Source organism: Egretta garzetta, unplaced genomic scaffold (genome assembly GCF_000687185.1).
Source record: "Egretta garzetta isolate BGI_Z169 unplaced genomic scaffold, ASM68718v1 scaffold45, whole genome shotgun sequence".
NCBI classification, from domain to species: domain Eukaryota; kingdom Metazoa; phylum Chordata; class Aves; order Pelecaniformes; family Ardeidae; genus Egretta; species Egretta garzetta.
In genome coordinates, this window is record NW_009260028.1 from 9,256,649 (window position 1) to 9,271,334 (window position 14,686).

At 41.0% G+C, this 14,686-nt stretch overlaps 1 protein-coding gene across 3 annotated transcripts in view; it reads left to right on the forward strand.

The window, feature by feature from the left end:
• The window catches only part of MORC3 (MORC family CW-type zinc finger 3), a 27,943-nt gene extending 15,427 nt beyond the window's left edge, over nt 1-12,516 (forward strand). The window contains exons 9-16 of one of the 3 annotated variants that reach the window (XM_035896382.1): nt 1,961-2,065; nt 2,176-2,298; nt 2,412-2,486; nt 3,321-3,363; nt 4,647-4,834; nt 5,429-6,263; nt 6,741-6,904; nt 10,122-12,516. In XM_035896382.1, the coding sequence (XP_035752275.1) occupies nt 1,961-2,065; nt 2,176-2,298; nt 2,412-2,486; nt 3,321-3,363; nt 4,647-4,834; nt 5,429-6,263; nt 6,741-6,904; nt 10,122-10,275 (1,687 nt within the window). In that variant the 3' untranslated portion in view covers nt 10,276-12,516. The remainder of the gene's footprint in view (nt 1-1,960; nt 2,066-2,175; nt 2,299-2,411; nt 2,487-3,320; nt 3,364-4,646; nt 4,835-5,428; nt 6,264-6,740; nt 6,905-10,121) is intronic. The other 2 variants (XM_035896381.1, XM_035896383.1) reach the window with 2 other exon arrangements.
• Nucleotides 12,517-14,686: the final 2,170 nt, after the last annotated feature.

Genomic DNA, 14,686 nt, shown 5'->3' on the forward strand with positions numbered 1-14,686 from the left:
TGTTCTCACAGGCTGGCACAGGGGCCATTGAATGCTTTTTACTTTTTTCTTTTTAAGAACACTTGTGATGTGGGCATAGAATCGCTTTGGTTGGAAAAGACCTTTAAGATCATCGAGTCCAACCTTTAACCTAGCCCTGCCATCCCACCACTCAACCATGTCCCTAAGCACCTCATCTATCCTTCTTTTAAATACCTCCAAGGATGGGGACTCTACCACCTCCCTGGGCAGCCCATTCCAGAGCCTGACAACCCTTTCAGTGAAGAAGTTTTTCCTAATATCTAACCTAAACCTGCCCTGGTGCAGCTTCAAACCATTCCCCCTCGTCCTATCATCTGTTACCAGGGAGAAGAGGCCGACCCCCACCTCCCTACAGCCTCCTTTCAGGTAGCTGTAGAGGGCGATCAGGTCTCCCCTCAGCCTCCTCTTCTCCAGACTAAACAACCCCAGTTCCCTCAGCCGTTCCTCGTATGACTTGTGCTCCAGACCCCTCACCAGCTTGGTTGCTCTCCTCTGGACATGCTCCAGCAATGCAACATCCTTCTTGTAGTGAGGGGCCCAAAACTGAACACAGTATTCGAGGTGCGGCCTCACCAGCACCGAGTACAGGGGCACGATGACTTCCCTTGTCCTGCTGGTCACACTATTTCTGATACAGGCCAGGATGCCATTGGCCTTCTTGGCCACCTGGGCACACTGCTGGCTCATATTCAGCCAGCTGTCAACCAGTACCCCCAGGTCCTTTTCCACCAGGCAGCTTTCCAGCCACTCTTCCCCAAGCCTGTAACGTTGCATGGGGTTGTTGTGACCAAAGTGCAGGACCTGGCACTTGGCCTTGTTGAACCTCATGCAGTTGGCCTCGGCCCATCGATCCAGCCTGTAATAGAGATACTACACTTGACAGATCTTTTATTAAGGTTTTTCTGCAAAGAGTGCTACGGGTTTTCAAAAAGTAACTTTCTGGCCCCAAACAAACATAAAACTGATGCTGTAATTTCCTGATCAGTGTAAGCTGATCTGCCCTTCTTCCCTCTCCAGAAGAGAGATGTGATCCCATCCATGCCTTGCTGCTCATTTCTGCCCTTGTGGTACTTCGTTTTTTTGGCACAGAAATTCATTAATTGAGTTCGAAGGTGACCTAGATCAAAACTGTCTAGGTCAGACTAGTTCACTAAACAAACATTTGTGTTAGTTCAAGGGACAGGGTCATGTAGGTGTTGGACTAAGCCAGGCAGGGAGCGACTGACTTTCAGGCTCTGGTTACCCAGCCGTTTTACTCTGACATAAATTCAGCATGCTGACAAGTGGCAGTCTTAACCTCTACCTCACCTGTGGGGCTTGTTGTTCTTCCGTGCCACTCCCTCCTGGGTGTGCCAGCTCTAGTGGTCTTTGAGCTGCACTGTGAGCCCTGATCAGGAAACTAATACAGCTAAAAATTAACCTAGGATAAGACTGGCCTGCTCCTTTTAGCAACATGTAGGCTTTATACTACATTAAAGTGATGATACGTCTGAATTTCTATGTAGTGGTCTTGTACATCAACTTGGAGTAGTCATGAGCCTGCAGTTAATGGATGTGCAGAATCATAAGCCAAATACACAGCTAGGTACTGGATTAACAGAGGTGGTTTTGTACTTGTTTCTTCCATGGTAAAGGTTTGACTGGTGAGGTAGCTTCAGGGTTTGCACTGTGCATTCACAGCACTTCTGAATTGAGCACTCTTGATTTCAGTCTTTGTCTGTGCTCCAACTCATATTTCCAGTAACAACTTTGCAGACAAACGTGACTTCACACAATTCTTAATTTCTAAGGTTTTCTATAAGCAGAAAGCTTACTGTTGTACAAATAGAAATATTGGTGTCATTCATTCATTTATTTTTTCACTGTAGTTTATAAAGGTTCTTTCTGTGCTAGGATTTGATTGTTTAAGGTGGTCTTTTTTGAAAACTTTTCTTTTTAGACTTACAATAGCAGCATTAGGAGAAAAGCTGAATGATTACTGGAATGAAATGAAAACGAAGAAAAACGAAGAATATCCATTAGCTTTGCCAGTTGAGGAGATACAGTGAGTATCACTTCTAAATAGAAGGATTTTACATACTGTTATTAGTCGTTTACACTCAGTCATGAAAAGGAACTTTTCATGTGAAAGTTCTGATATTTTTTCCATTACAGAAAACAGCCTGATCAGACATGGGTACAATGTGATGCATGTCTGAAGTGGCGAAAGCTTCCAGATGGAATAGACCACTTGCCAGAAAAGTGGTACTGCACGCTGAACCCTGACCCACAATTCCGGTAAGGTTAGATTTTGATGAATATCTAAATACTGCTTTTATTCCTTATTTTGTCATCCTGCATGGATCATAAGCTCTTTCTGTTACCTTTCTCCCCCTTCCCCCTTAACTCAGGAATTGTAATGTGCCAGAAGAACCAGAAGATGATGACTTAATACATCCTACATATGAGAAAACTTACAAGAAAAAGTGAGTTATAGAGGCTTTCTTACAAGTGTCTCAACACTAGAAGAGGCATGTGAAAACTAAATGGCCTTTTTTCTCCCCTATGGTGTAATTGCAACTCTTCTGGGAATACATCCAGCCAGAAAATAGTGCCCTGAAGTCAAGACTCGATCATAGCAGTTAATAGATGAATAGCACTGTTCTCTTCTCTGTTATTAGTATGTTGGCATTACATTCAAATTTCTGTCTTTGGCTTAATACCTGTTTGCCCTCCTAAATCAAAATGAGGAAAGTCATAATGAAAGGGGCCTCTCTCATTTAATAACTACTAAGGAGAGCAGTGCAGCAATCGGTGTTCAAGTACAGCTCTCAGAGGGGCATTGTTTCATAGTAGTAAGCAGTATGAGGATAATTTGGGATGTTAGAGAAGCAAGCTACTAGGGCTGTTAGACCTTCTCTAGGTAGCTGTTATTTTCAAGGTCCGCATTGAAGCAGCTGAATACCTCAGTACGCGTATTTAAGAATAAGAGGATTATTAGCTAACATGTATGGAAAAAAACTGACGGGTAATTTTAACTAATGCTGGCTAGCATTCTAGAAGTACGAGTTATGGGGTTTTTTCAATTTTTTTTAAAATCTTAATCTGAGAAAGAACTTGTTTCAAGTTAAGCTAACTTTAAGCTATACAAGCTTCTAAGTTCTTGCACTAAAGCAGAACATGTTCATTTTAACTTTATTCTATCTAGCTAAGATAAGAAGTATTGTGTTAGCTTTAAGATTTTGGGTTGGTTTGGTTTTATAATGAATTAACCCTTTGAATCTAAGCTCTTAATTTTTTTTTTCCTTGCTGCTGTGCAGAGACAGGGAAAAACTGAAGAGGCGACTAGAGTACAGCCACCAGGTAACTCTTGAAGTTGATAGGAAACTGACTTTGGTAGCAGAGTTATTCTTGCTGGCAGCAAGAATATACACAGTTTGATCGAATAGGCTTGGCTTTGAGTTAATTTTGCTTTAGCTAGTGGCTAACTGACTGGTTTAGCATCGTGTTTCGTTTTGAGGGCTGTACAGGTTATGCTCGCTATTAGTAAACCAAAAATCCCCTGTCTTTGCTGTCTGATGATGGAAAAATACACAATTGCTTTCTGTGTAGTGCTTAAGAAAGAGTTTGAGAGGGACAAAGTGCTCTTACAAAATAGTACTAGAAAGATGTGAGTCACTCATACCTGGTTTTATGGCATGACATCTAATTATTGGAAGTGGATTTGTTTTAGAGATGTGATGAGGATACGCAAGTAAAGATGCCCTTAAAACTGCGGCGGGGGGTGGGGATGGGCAGACTTGTAGTAGCTATACTTTTGCAAGGAGGCACTCAAATTCAAATAAAATGCAGATGCAAATCAACATGGTTGAGTAATGAGTATGTCTAGATTGTAACTCAGAATCAAATTTCCTATATGTGATTCAGCTTAAGTTGCTTTCAAAGTAAAGTGCTAACCTAAGATCATTCCATTTCTGGAGAAGAGATTTTACGTATGCTGTTTTAACCTATGTACTTCATTGTACTACTTTTTCTGCCATTACTTTTACCCAAGTACGAAAGTAATTTCTAAAAGTAAAGTATCATTCATGTTAGACAAACTGAATTAATTGTTAGCAGCTTTAACAGACATGGCCGTCACATACTTTGGGTATGATGGTCAGACTTCAGACAGAGATACAGCTTGGAAAAGCTCTTGCCTGAGGCTGTACATGATATTTTAAAATAGCTGTATCTAGAGAGAGACTTTCTGACAGCAATAAATCTGTGCATGGAGAGGACTGTGCAGCTGGTGTACAGCATTCAAAGTCCTTCAAGAAATCTGCCAGAAGTCTGTAATTATGATATAGAACTTGCTGCTTTCTAATACGTTATAGGTCTTAAACCAACAGAAAGGAAACACTTCATGCATCAGTGGAGTTTGGGGGAAGGGGTTGTGAGATCATTAAGTTAAGAAAACTGGGGTTTACATTGTGGAGTCTAGTTAGCCTTTCTTACTGCGAGTTCAAGGAGATCCTTATAGTATATGTAAGAAATGTCAGTCAGAATTTTAGGTGTTGGCAGACAGTTAGAAGAACTGCTTAAACCTATTCTAAGAATCTACTAATACCTGTTTCTTTTCATTCTTAACTAATATTATCTTATAGATCAGTAATGAAGTGTTTTTAAAAACACCTGTTTCTTCAAGTAAAGACTTCAAAACATTCTCATCTGTGAGTGGAAAGGAAGCTGTTCCAAGATCACTTTTACCAGAAACATCAAATGCTTCTGTCAAAAGACCTCTGCTTATTTTAAATAGATCAATATCTTCACCTCATTCTGATTCTGATAACAGGTTAGTGAACCTGTACAAACTAGATTCCTATTTCTTTCTAAAATTAATACTTGTTAACAAAAATGATGGTGTTGGGTGTATTCTCATCTTCAGGTGATAGCTGCTAAAATTCCTGTGTCACTTTTGGGAGTATAGTAAGCAACAGGTTGATTAAAAGTACCTAGAAACCTTGTGCAGTACAAAAGCGAATGTAGCAAAAAATACTGTGCGCTGGGAAGGAAAATTGCTTACTGATTTGTCTGCCTAGGAAAAGAATGTATTGTGTTAATCACACTCCATAGTATGTTTTCCTTAACCTCTATGGGTTAAGGAACGCGTGCAGGGAGGGGTATTCCCGCAAATACTGAATCCAAGTCCATTTCAAAATAATGTGTGAAGGTGGTAATTTAGTGTGTGGATGTCAGCCACTTGCTTTTACAGGAAAGGTATTTACTCTGGCTACACATCTTAAAATACTGTGCAGGGAGACATCCCTTTCTAGTTATTGAGTGGTAGTTTTTAATAGTGCTTATAGAAACACTAAACCTAGTTTGAAACAAATGACTTTGCACTATTTGAGCAATACAATAATCTGTTTAATATTTCGCTTCTCAGTCTTAAAAGGAAGATGCCTACTTGTGTGACACCTGTGTCATCTTTAAAGATACCTCGATTAAACAACAAAACATTCAACAACCACGATGATGATGATGATGAAGATGTCATTATTTTAGAGGAGAGCAGTACTCCAAAGCCTTCAGCAGATTCTGATGTTCCTGTAGTAAAAACTGAATGTATTAATTTAGATCAAGAGGAGAAGCAGAAAGAAAACTGTGATGTTGGAGAACCTTGCAGTGCAGCTACTTCAGAATCAAAAAGTGAACAGTTGACCTCAGCGACGCAGACAGAGCTCCCAACCTTAGTTATTAAAAAGGAAGAGGTGGAAAATGACACCGATACTCAAGTTCCCAGGGCAGAGATGGAAACTAAACAGCACAATGTTAATAATGTTTCTGAGACATCTGTAGATCTTGGAAATGAACTGAAAAATCAGCTGCAATTATTAAACAAAGAAAAAGAAATGTACCAAAACAAATGTGAACTATTAACCAAGCAAGTAGAAACACTGGAACAGAGGATTTTAGAAATTAATAATAAGTATGTAAAAAAAGAAATGTGCCATCAGTCAACTGAGACAACTTCTTCATTTGAAGAAGAAAACATTCATGGAAGAAGTTTGGCAGAAGTGACCATTCTCTATGAACAGGCCTTAGAAGAAATAGCAAAACTAAAGGAACAATGCAATACCCTGCAGAACTTAAAAACTGAATGCAGCAAGTGTGCTGATGTTGAAAATAAGAGCGAGGTAGATGAAATTGCTGTGCAACTGGATGATGTTTTCAGGCAGCTGGACAAGTGCAGCATTGAGAGAGACAGATATAAAAGTGAGGTATGTTTGTTAAAACAGTGATATCCTTCAAATGAACAAATTATTTTTATTTTTTAATGGGTGTTTCATAGCAGTTCTAGTACACCGTGTGTTGTATAGTTCAGTCCACTAACTATTAAAGCTACCTAAAAGGGGGAAGAAATATGAAATTAGTCTTGGAGTTTCTGGTTTTTTGCTTCTTTAGATAGAAATAAGCAAACTTGAGAGAAACTGCAAGGCTCTGAGTGGCTCTCACTGCAAGGCAAGAGAGACTGAGCGGCCGGCCTTAGAGGGAGCACACACACAGAGTGGTTCAGCTGACAGCTGGCTGCTTTAAAGCAGTTTGTCTAGGTTGACATATCTTAAAATCTCACTGAAAAGTTACTTAAAAGCAGTCAACTTAACAAAGTTAAATGATTTAAATTTGTATCAGTTGTCTTTATTTTAATCCAGCACAATTTTATTTGATATGTAAAATTATTTTTATTTACTTGCCAGAATGAACTACTCGAAGTGGAAAAAAATCAAATTGCCTGTCAATGTGAAGAACTCAAAGCAGAAATCGCACAGTTAAAAGCTTCGATTCCACAAGCAGTAGCACGTGCAAATGATTCCACCACCAGTAATGTAGAAGACTCTGTAAATTTTTCTGATGGAGAAAGGTATCAATTTTGTTCTTTCTAGATTATATTTCAGGGAAGATTTTGGCTGGCTGATTGTATCTGAAACATCTTGATGAAGGTCATGTCTGATAATCGTATAATAAAATGTGATGCTTGGAATTCTTCTCTACTGCCTCTTGTGACTCCTAACTCAGTAACTTTTTTTTTTTTTTAAATCAAGTGATTTAGTTAATTTTTTTATTATTTAGCTATTTGTGTGAGCAGGGTTGGCCATTGCGCTATAGAATGCCATACTAACACTCCTTAAAATATCAAAAATGTTATATAACTTCTAGACACGACTTGCAGAACAAGGAGAGAGAAAGAAGGGCAGGAAAGAGGGTGATCATTAGCTTATGCCATGTAGATGAACTTTACTTTTATGTTCTATTTTTCTTTCTTGGCTCAATAGTACTCTACTGAAAATAATTTGGGGTTGGTTTTGAAACTTACCTTTCCTGTAAGAACTTCTTGCTGCAGACCAATCCTATGGAACTAGGTTGTGGCCAGAGTGTATCTTTGAACTAGATGAGGTTTTAAACTTACAAATAGAGAGCTTGCAGCTCTTGATTAATAGAAATAGCGAACACACAAAAGAAGTGCACATACCAGATGGAAGCAGAGATGAGCAGTTCATAGGCACATTGCCTGGGCCTGTAGAATGGAATTGGAAGCCAGAGCTCAGCTGGAGTTAAAACTGGCAAGGCCTGTTGAAGGACAACCAGAAGGGCTTCTGTATGCACAGTAGCAGCAACAGGAGAACTAAAGAAAATGTGTGCCTGCTGCTCGGTGAGTCAGGTGCTTAGTAGCAAAAGGACATGAGATGCATGAGGCACAAATTACTGAGGTACCCAGTGTCTTCTTTACCTTGTTTTTTACTGGTAAGGTCTGCCCTCTGGCTGCCCAGGTCCCTGAGCCAGCCTGCAGCAACATCTTAAGGAGTGAAGCATTACCTATAATAAAAGGTGACTGAATTAGGGGACCATTTAAGCAAATTCAACATACACAAGTCCATGGGACCAGATGAGATGCATCAGAGGGAGCTGGCCAATTGATGGAGAGTTGGCCTTGCGACAGTATTTCCAAAGGGTTGTGGCAGTCAATGTTCCTGATGCCTGGAGGAAAGCAGTCGTCATGCCCATATTTAGGATAGGCAGAACTACGGGCTGGTCTGTGTAGCGTCAGTCCCTGGGAAGACCATGGAGCAAATCTACCTGGAAGCCACTTGCAGCCCTGTGATAGTCAAGGTGATTAGGAACAACCAGCATAGATTTACTGAAGGCAAATGCCTTTGCAGCCTCATTGCCTTTTACAATGAGATGACCAGTTCTGTGGACCTTCCTTTTAGCAAAGCTTTCAACATTGGCTGCCATAACATCATGATGGTGAAGTTTGTGAGGTATGGTTTGGATAGATGGACTAGGAGGTAGGTTGTAAAATTTGCCAGACTGCTGAGCTCGTGGGTAATATCAAGACCGGTAATGGTTAATGCCTTCGTTAATGGCCTAGATGACAGAGCAAAATTAACTTGGTAAATTCACAATGACATCAAATTGGAGGGAACCATTCATACTCTGGACCGTAGGGCTGCTGCTGCTGGGCCTTGCCAAATTGGAAAACTGGGCTGAAAGAAATCTGGAAATTCAAAAAATGCAACTGCAAAGTTCTGCACCCATGTTGGAAACACCCCATGCAGCTGAACAAACTGGAGACTACTCATAGGAGAGCAGATTGGAAGAAGATGGCCTGTGACGCTGGTGGACTGAAAGTTGGATGTGAGTCAGCAGTGCAGTCTTGTGGTGGGAGAACCCAGTGCCTACTGGGCTATATTGGCAAGAGTTCAGCTCGCAGTTTGAGGGGAAGTGATTCTTCCCTTGTACTGGGCATTGGGAGACCAAACATGGAGTATTGCATTTGGTTTTGGGTCTCCCTGGTATATGAATGACACTGGCATACTGGAGCAAGTCTACTGAAGGGCCCAGAATATCGGATGTAGAAGGGGAAGCTGAGCCAAATAGCCTTACAAAGAGTGGGTTACCTTGAAATCCTATTGCTCTCTTCTGCTGCCGAATTTGAGGGGGTAGAAAAGATGAAGCCAGCCTCTTCTCATGAGCACAGTGATAGGATGAGTGGTCATAGACACAAGCTGCAACAAGGGCAATTCTGTTTAAATATTAGAGGAAAAAAAGTGTTCACAGCAAGGATAGTCAAACCCTGAAAAAGGGACCCAGGGAGGTTGTGGAATCTCTATCTTGGGAGATTTTCAAGGCACAAGAAGGTCCTAAGCAACCTGATCTGAGTTACCCCTGCTTTGAATGTGTGTGGGAAGGACGGGTGAGGGGAGGGAAGAATGGACTGGATGAATTCCAGAGATCCCTTTCGATCTAATTTTTTTCTGTAGTTAAATCTCCCCCTTACCTGCCAGCGTTTCATTTTCTTCTTACAGCATCTGACTTGTGCTTCCTAAAAGAATTAGCAAATACATGCAGGACTTGGACTCGTGGTGGAAGTTACTTACTACTGGGATATGATGGCACTGTGAAGACTGGTTACTGGAGATGATAAAGGAACTGATGGTAGAAGGAGATGCTCGAGAGAAGGGATGGGTGATTTGGAAGCAGCTCAGTCAGGAAGAGCAAGGGGATCCAGGAAAGAAAGCAAAAAGAGGAGGCCTAGGATTTTTCCCATAGTGAACTCTTACCTTATTTCCTCTTTACATTGTAAAGCCTTTGGACAAGCTACTCTTTCTTGCCTTCTCTTCTGCCCTCTTCTTTCTCTCTTGTTTTGTTCCCATAGGTGGTGGTAGTTTGTGCTTCTAAATTTATAAAAATACTGGGCTTAATACTATTTTGAGAAATAAAATGTGGTGTGGGATAAAGGATTGTGCCAGTGTATATTTGCCAACTTAAATAAAAGCATTCAGAAATATTTCTGATCTATTTTTGGGAAAGGCAGAATTCAATTTAACCCTTAGTATTTGTTTGAAACTAAGGGAATATGCACCTTCAAAATTAAAGTTGGCTCAGCTTTGAAAAACTGGTAGATTTTGAAATTATCTTGACGCAGCTTTAGCTGCATCTGTGTTGTTGGTTCATGGAAGTCATATACAGAGTCTTTCCAATGTAGAGTATTAGTCCGGCTTTGTTAAATAAAGTACTGTGTATTTGAACGTAAAACTTCCATCTGCATCTAATCTTATCTAATTATTTTTTCACAGCCTGAAACTACGCTCTCTTCGAGTGAATGTTGGACAGCTTCTGGCTACAATCATGCCTGATCTAGACTTGCAGCAAGTAAATTATGATATTGATGTAGTAGATGAAATTTTAGGGCAAGTTGTAGAGCAAATGCATGAAATCAGTAGTACTTAATATCTTAAGATTTTAGCAGGCTCTTACTTGATCTTCCATTGTAACCTTTGTGTAGGTTCAAAATTGTATATACTGCTTCTTCACTTTATATGTTTGACATAGTTTGATCAGTAAGTGTATATACTCTACATGTTTAGATGTTCCCACAGATGCAGTGGGTGTTATCTTCACTTACTCTTTAAGGAGCACTGTCAATATTGACCAACCCTGATGTACTTAATTAAGGATTTTGCTTTTAAAATATATTTGTAATTAAATTTGCAAATATTTTTATTATTAGGAATCTTAATACTTTTCTACAAAAGCTTTTTTGTTGACTTTTGATCTTGTATAAGCATTAATACTTGCAATTATTTCCTCTTCTAAAATCTAAAGTGGGATATATTAAAAATGCAAAAAAGAACCTTCCTTGATTTCCTTCTCAGAACAAACCTTAGTAGTGTTGTTGCGTACTACAGTATTGTTTCATTGCGATCAGCAATGTCGTATGTTGCATTAATGGGATAGAAATGTAACTAGTAGATGAAAATCTTGGCCATATGGGTAACGTTTGTATTTTACTACCAAAAGAAGAAAAAATCTTCAAGGGTTTTGCCCTGAAAATTGATGACCTTTGACTCCCATTTGGACTTTCTGATGTCACTGAAGAACATTACCTGTACATAGTTTTGCAGCATAAACAACTCCATGGGATCTGGCTAGGATATTTCAGCCTTTTTGGTGATGGAAACCACATGCCTGTTTGTGTCCTGCCCTTGCTACTTGGTTGTTGTTTCCTACATCTAAGTACCTGCCTACTTGAGTGCAGTCAGGGGGATCTTCTGTTCTACCCTCTAATTTCCCATTTGAGCGCAGCAGTGCTGGTTCGCAAGTCCAGGTATGTACCAGTAGGTGGCTTCAACAATCGGATTTCACACGCAGCACTTGCCTACTTTTTTCAAAGTCAAAGGCAGCTGGTGGAATGGGAAGCGTCCTGAGGGACCACTGGAGAGAACAAGCCAGGGTGGCATATCCAAAGACAGGGTAGGGTTCCTGGGCAACCTCTACTCGGCATCAAATGCTGCCTCTTAAGACCTGAAGGCCTTTTTTTCAGGGAAATCCAGTGCTGAACAGGGTTGATATAAGCGTTTGTATACATCACAGAACCTCTATGTATGTTATCTCAAAAAACCAAATTGTTGTGGTATTAAACATGGTCTGCCTTGGAGTCTTTCAGGCTGAGATGCGAGGGTGCTGAGATTCGTCTCTGAAACTTACCCTTCCTATCAGAATGTAGCATGCTGAGTACAAATGGGTCAGACTACTAAATCCTCGATTAACTAGTTGAATGGAAGTGTTTTGAAAAGGTGTGTTTCCTTTTCTGTGGTGTTAACAATGACAGAGCGAGCTAAAGCTGAAAATGTTGATTTGTTTATGCTATCTTAAAGATTAGACATGTTTTATTATAGGCAAGATAGGGGAGTCCCTCTCTTCCCCCACCCCCTTTTTTTATCGTAAATGTTTTACAGTGACTCTTAAGCCGCTAGTTCTATGCTCTAATGCTCATGCAAAAACTTCCTTGAAGAAATGGTACCGAGAGAAATCGCTGTTAAAATGGTTGACAATATTCCCAGCCAACTGCGTGTTTTTTCTTTTGAAGTTATCAGGAATGAGAAGAACGGTGGCAAAGGCAGCAAATCCACCTTCCACTCTGTGGTGGTATTTGTCCTCCAAACAGTGATCAAGAAAAATGGTTCTTGCTTTTAAAAAACTTTAAAAAAAAAAAATAAAAATAAAAAACCAAATCATGAAATAGCATCCAATATATTCATTCCTAGGAAGTGTCTTTTTTCTTTTCTCTTCTTACAAAGCCAACACTTTTGGCTTTTGCACTGCTACTGTCCTGGTTTAATTAGATTATGTTCCTTTTAGTTGTAGTTCAGTCAGTTTCTTTCGATGGACAGTATTTCAATTTTAAGATGCTATCTATTCTAATATGCCAATAAGGGTAATGCAATACTGTTGTACTTTGTAACGGATAATTTGAATGTTTGATTTTTTCTTAATCATTATTTATTGTGTTTCATCAGACTGTAGTTGAATTTCTTATAGACAACTGGCAAAATAGAGCATGTCTATATTAAAAATGGCAAATTTACACTGTACATTTACACTTTGGAGAACAGTGGACTAATGGAAATGGTTTTTATTTACTTGTTAAAATGTATTTTTTTGTAAAAAAAAAATAAAAATAAAAATATATAAATCTGAGTTTGCAGGATCAAAACTTGTATGTGATCAAATGCAATGTTTTTGTTTATAAATAAATGCTGTGCAGAATGGCTAATGTTTCTGGCTTAAGTATTCAGTCTTAGGAGAAAGCTGGCTCAGTCTGGTTTTGAGCAGAAGACTTGGGCACGCCAGGCGTGCCCTCAGACCAGGTGGGTATCCAAGCCAGCTGCCTGGCTGCACGTCTTCAGGCGCGGGTCAGTTTTGTATGGGAAATTCTGTTACCCGGTTGCAAGACCAGTACCGTAACAGGATTTAGGACAAAACTGGTTTTTGAGGCCTTGTTAGAGGGTTGTTGTCTTCATGGTGCTAAGGCAGAAGTGGTGGGAATGCAAAGGTCAGAGTGGGGCGGTGGGACCACTACTTCCTCAGGTGACAGTAGGCTCTGGGATCAGGTCAGATCAGCTCTCCTTGTAAAATTTTACCCTCAGGCTAGTCGGTCAGTTCCCCAGCACGAGCGGCTCAAGTTCTTTCAGATATTTTTGTGGCTGAGGCAGGCCTTGATCATCCGATACAGACAATTAATCGAGAGACTGCAGCGTGCAAGGTTTTCTCGTGGAAAGGGTTGCACTGGTATGGAAATTTTCTGGCTATGGAAAAAGCGGTGCTGTTATAATCCAGGGTGTGGGTTAACTGAATTTCAAGGAAGTTTCTGGGTTTAATATATGGGCTTGCTTTCATGCTTTCTGCTGCGCAAGTGAAATTTCAAATCAAGCACAAGGGCTTGCACTGTGCTGGCTTTCCAAGCCTAGTCATGCTTGCATGGAGATCCTCATCGCCCTCTAGTTAAAGTCCTGTTTCTTTTTTAAAAATTAAAAAAAAATATATTAATCTATAGACAATACATCTTCATTTGTTCTCTCTCCCCTGTCATGTTAGGCAGTGTAATAACCGGTGAGGTCTTCAGAGTCCAAGTTTTGGCTTTAACCACATGGCCAGCGGTTCTCTTCCCTGTTGGTATTGGGAAGAAGGCGAGAAGCAGCATAGCTGGAGGCGGTGTGGGAAGGAAAAGTAGGTGCCAGTTGCAAAGGATGTCGGGTCTTTTTATTATTATTTCAAAGGGAAAGGTTTGCATTTGAAAGAAAGGGGAACTTGGGGGATTGGTTGCCCTTTGACAAGTCTAAATGTAAAACCATAATACAGCAATGTCTCTTGTGTTGGTTTGGTTTTGGTTTTTTTGGTTTTTTGTTTTTTTGTTTTTTTTCTGGGGAGTGGGAGAGCTCTGGGCTTTTTCACACAGAATCACAGAATGGCAAGGGTTGGAAGGGACCTCGGGAGATCATCCAGTCCAACCCCCCTGCTAAAGCAGGTTCACCCAGAGCAGGTTGCACAGGACATCATCCAGGTGGGTTTTGAATATCTCCAGAGAAGGAGACTCCACAGCCCCCCTGGGCAGCCTGTTCCAGTGCTCTGTCACCCTCAAAGTAAAGAAGTTCTTCCTCACGTTCAGCTGCAAACCTCTTATGCTTCAGTTTGCACCCATTGCCCCTTGTCCTGTCACTGGGCACCGTTGAGAAGAGTCTGGCTCTGTCCTTGTGACATCCACCCTTGAGATATTTGTACGTGTTGATGAGATCCCCTCTCAGTCTTCTCTTCTTCAGGCTGAACAAGCCCAGCTCTCTCAGCCTTTCCCCAGAGGGGAGATGCTCCAGTCCCCTCATCATCCTTGTTGCTCTCCTCTGGACTCTTTCTAGAAGTTCCTCATCTTTCTTGAACTGGGGAGCCCAGAGCTGGACACAGTACTCCAGGTGGGGTCTCACCACGGCAGACCAGAGGGGGAGGATAATCTCCCTCGGCCTGCTGGCCACACTCCTCTTAATACACCCCAGGATGCCATTGGCCTTCTTGGCAACACGGGCACCCTGCTGGCTCATGGTCAGCTTGTTGTCCACCAAGATTCCCAGGTCCCTCTCAGCAGAGCTGCTTTCCAGCAGGTCAGCCCCCAGCCTGTACTGGTGCAAGGGGTTCAACCTCACCAGGTGCAGCACTCGACACTTGGGCCGAACCTGATGGAAGTGTAGAACATGCAGTATGCAGAACATACAACATGGTGCATCGTAGGGAAGTCCTTCCATCGTGTCAGGATGCGGCCAGGGCAGAGCTACAGGTTTCTCAGTTCAGCTGCTGGGGGTGCGGCCACCCT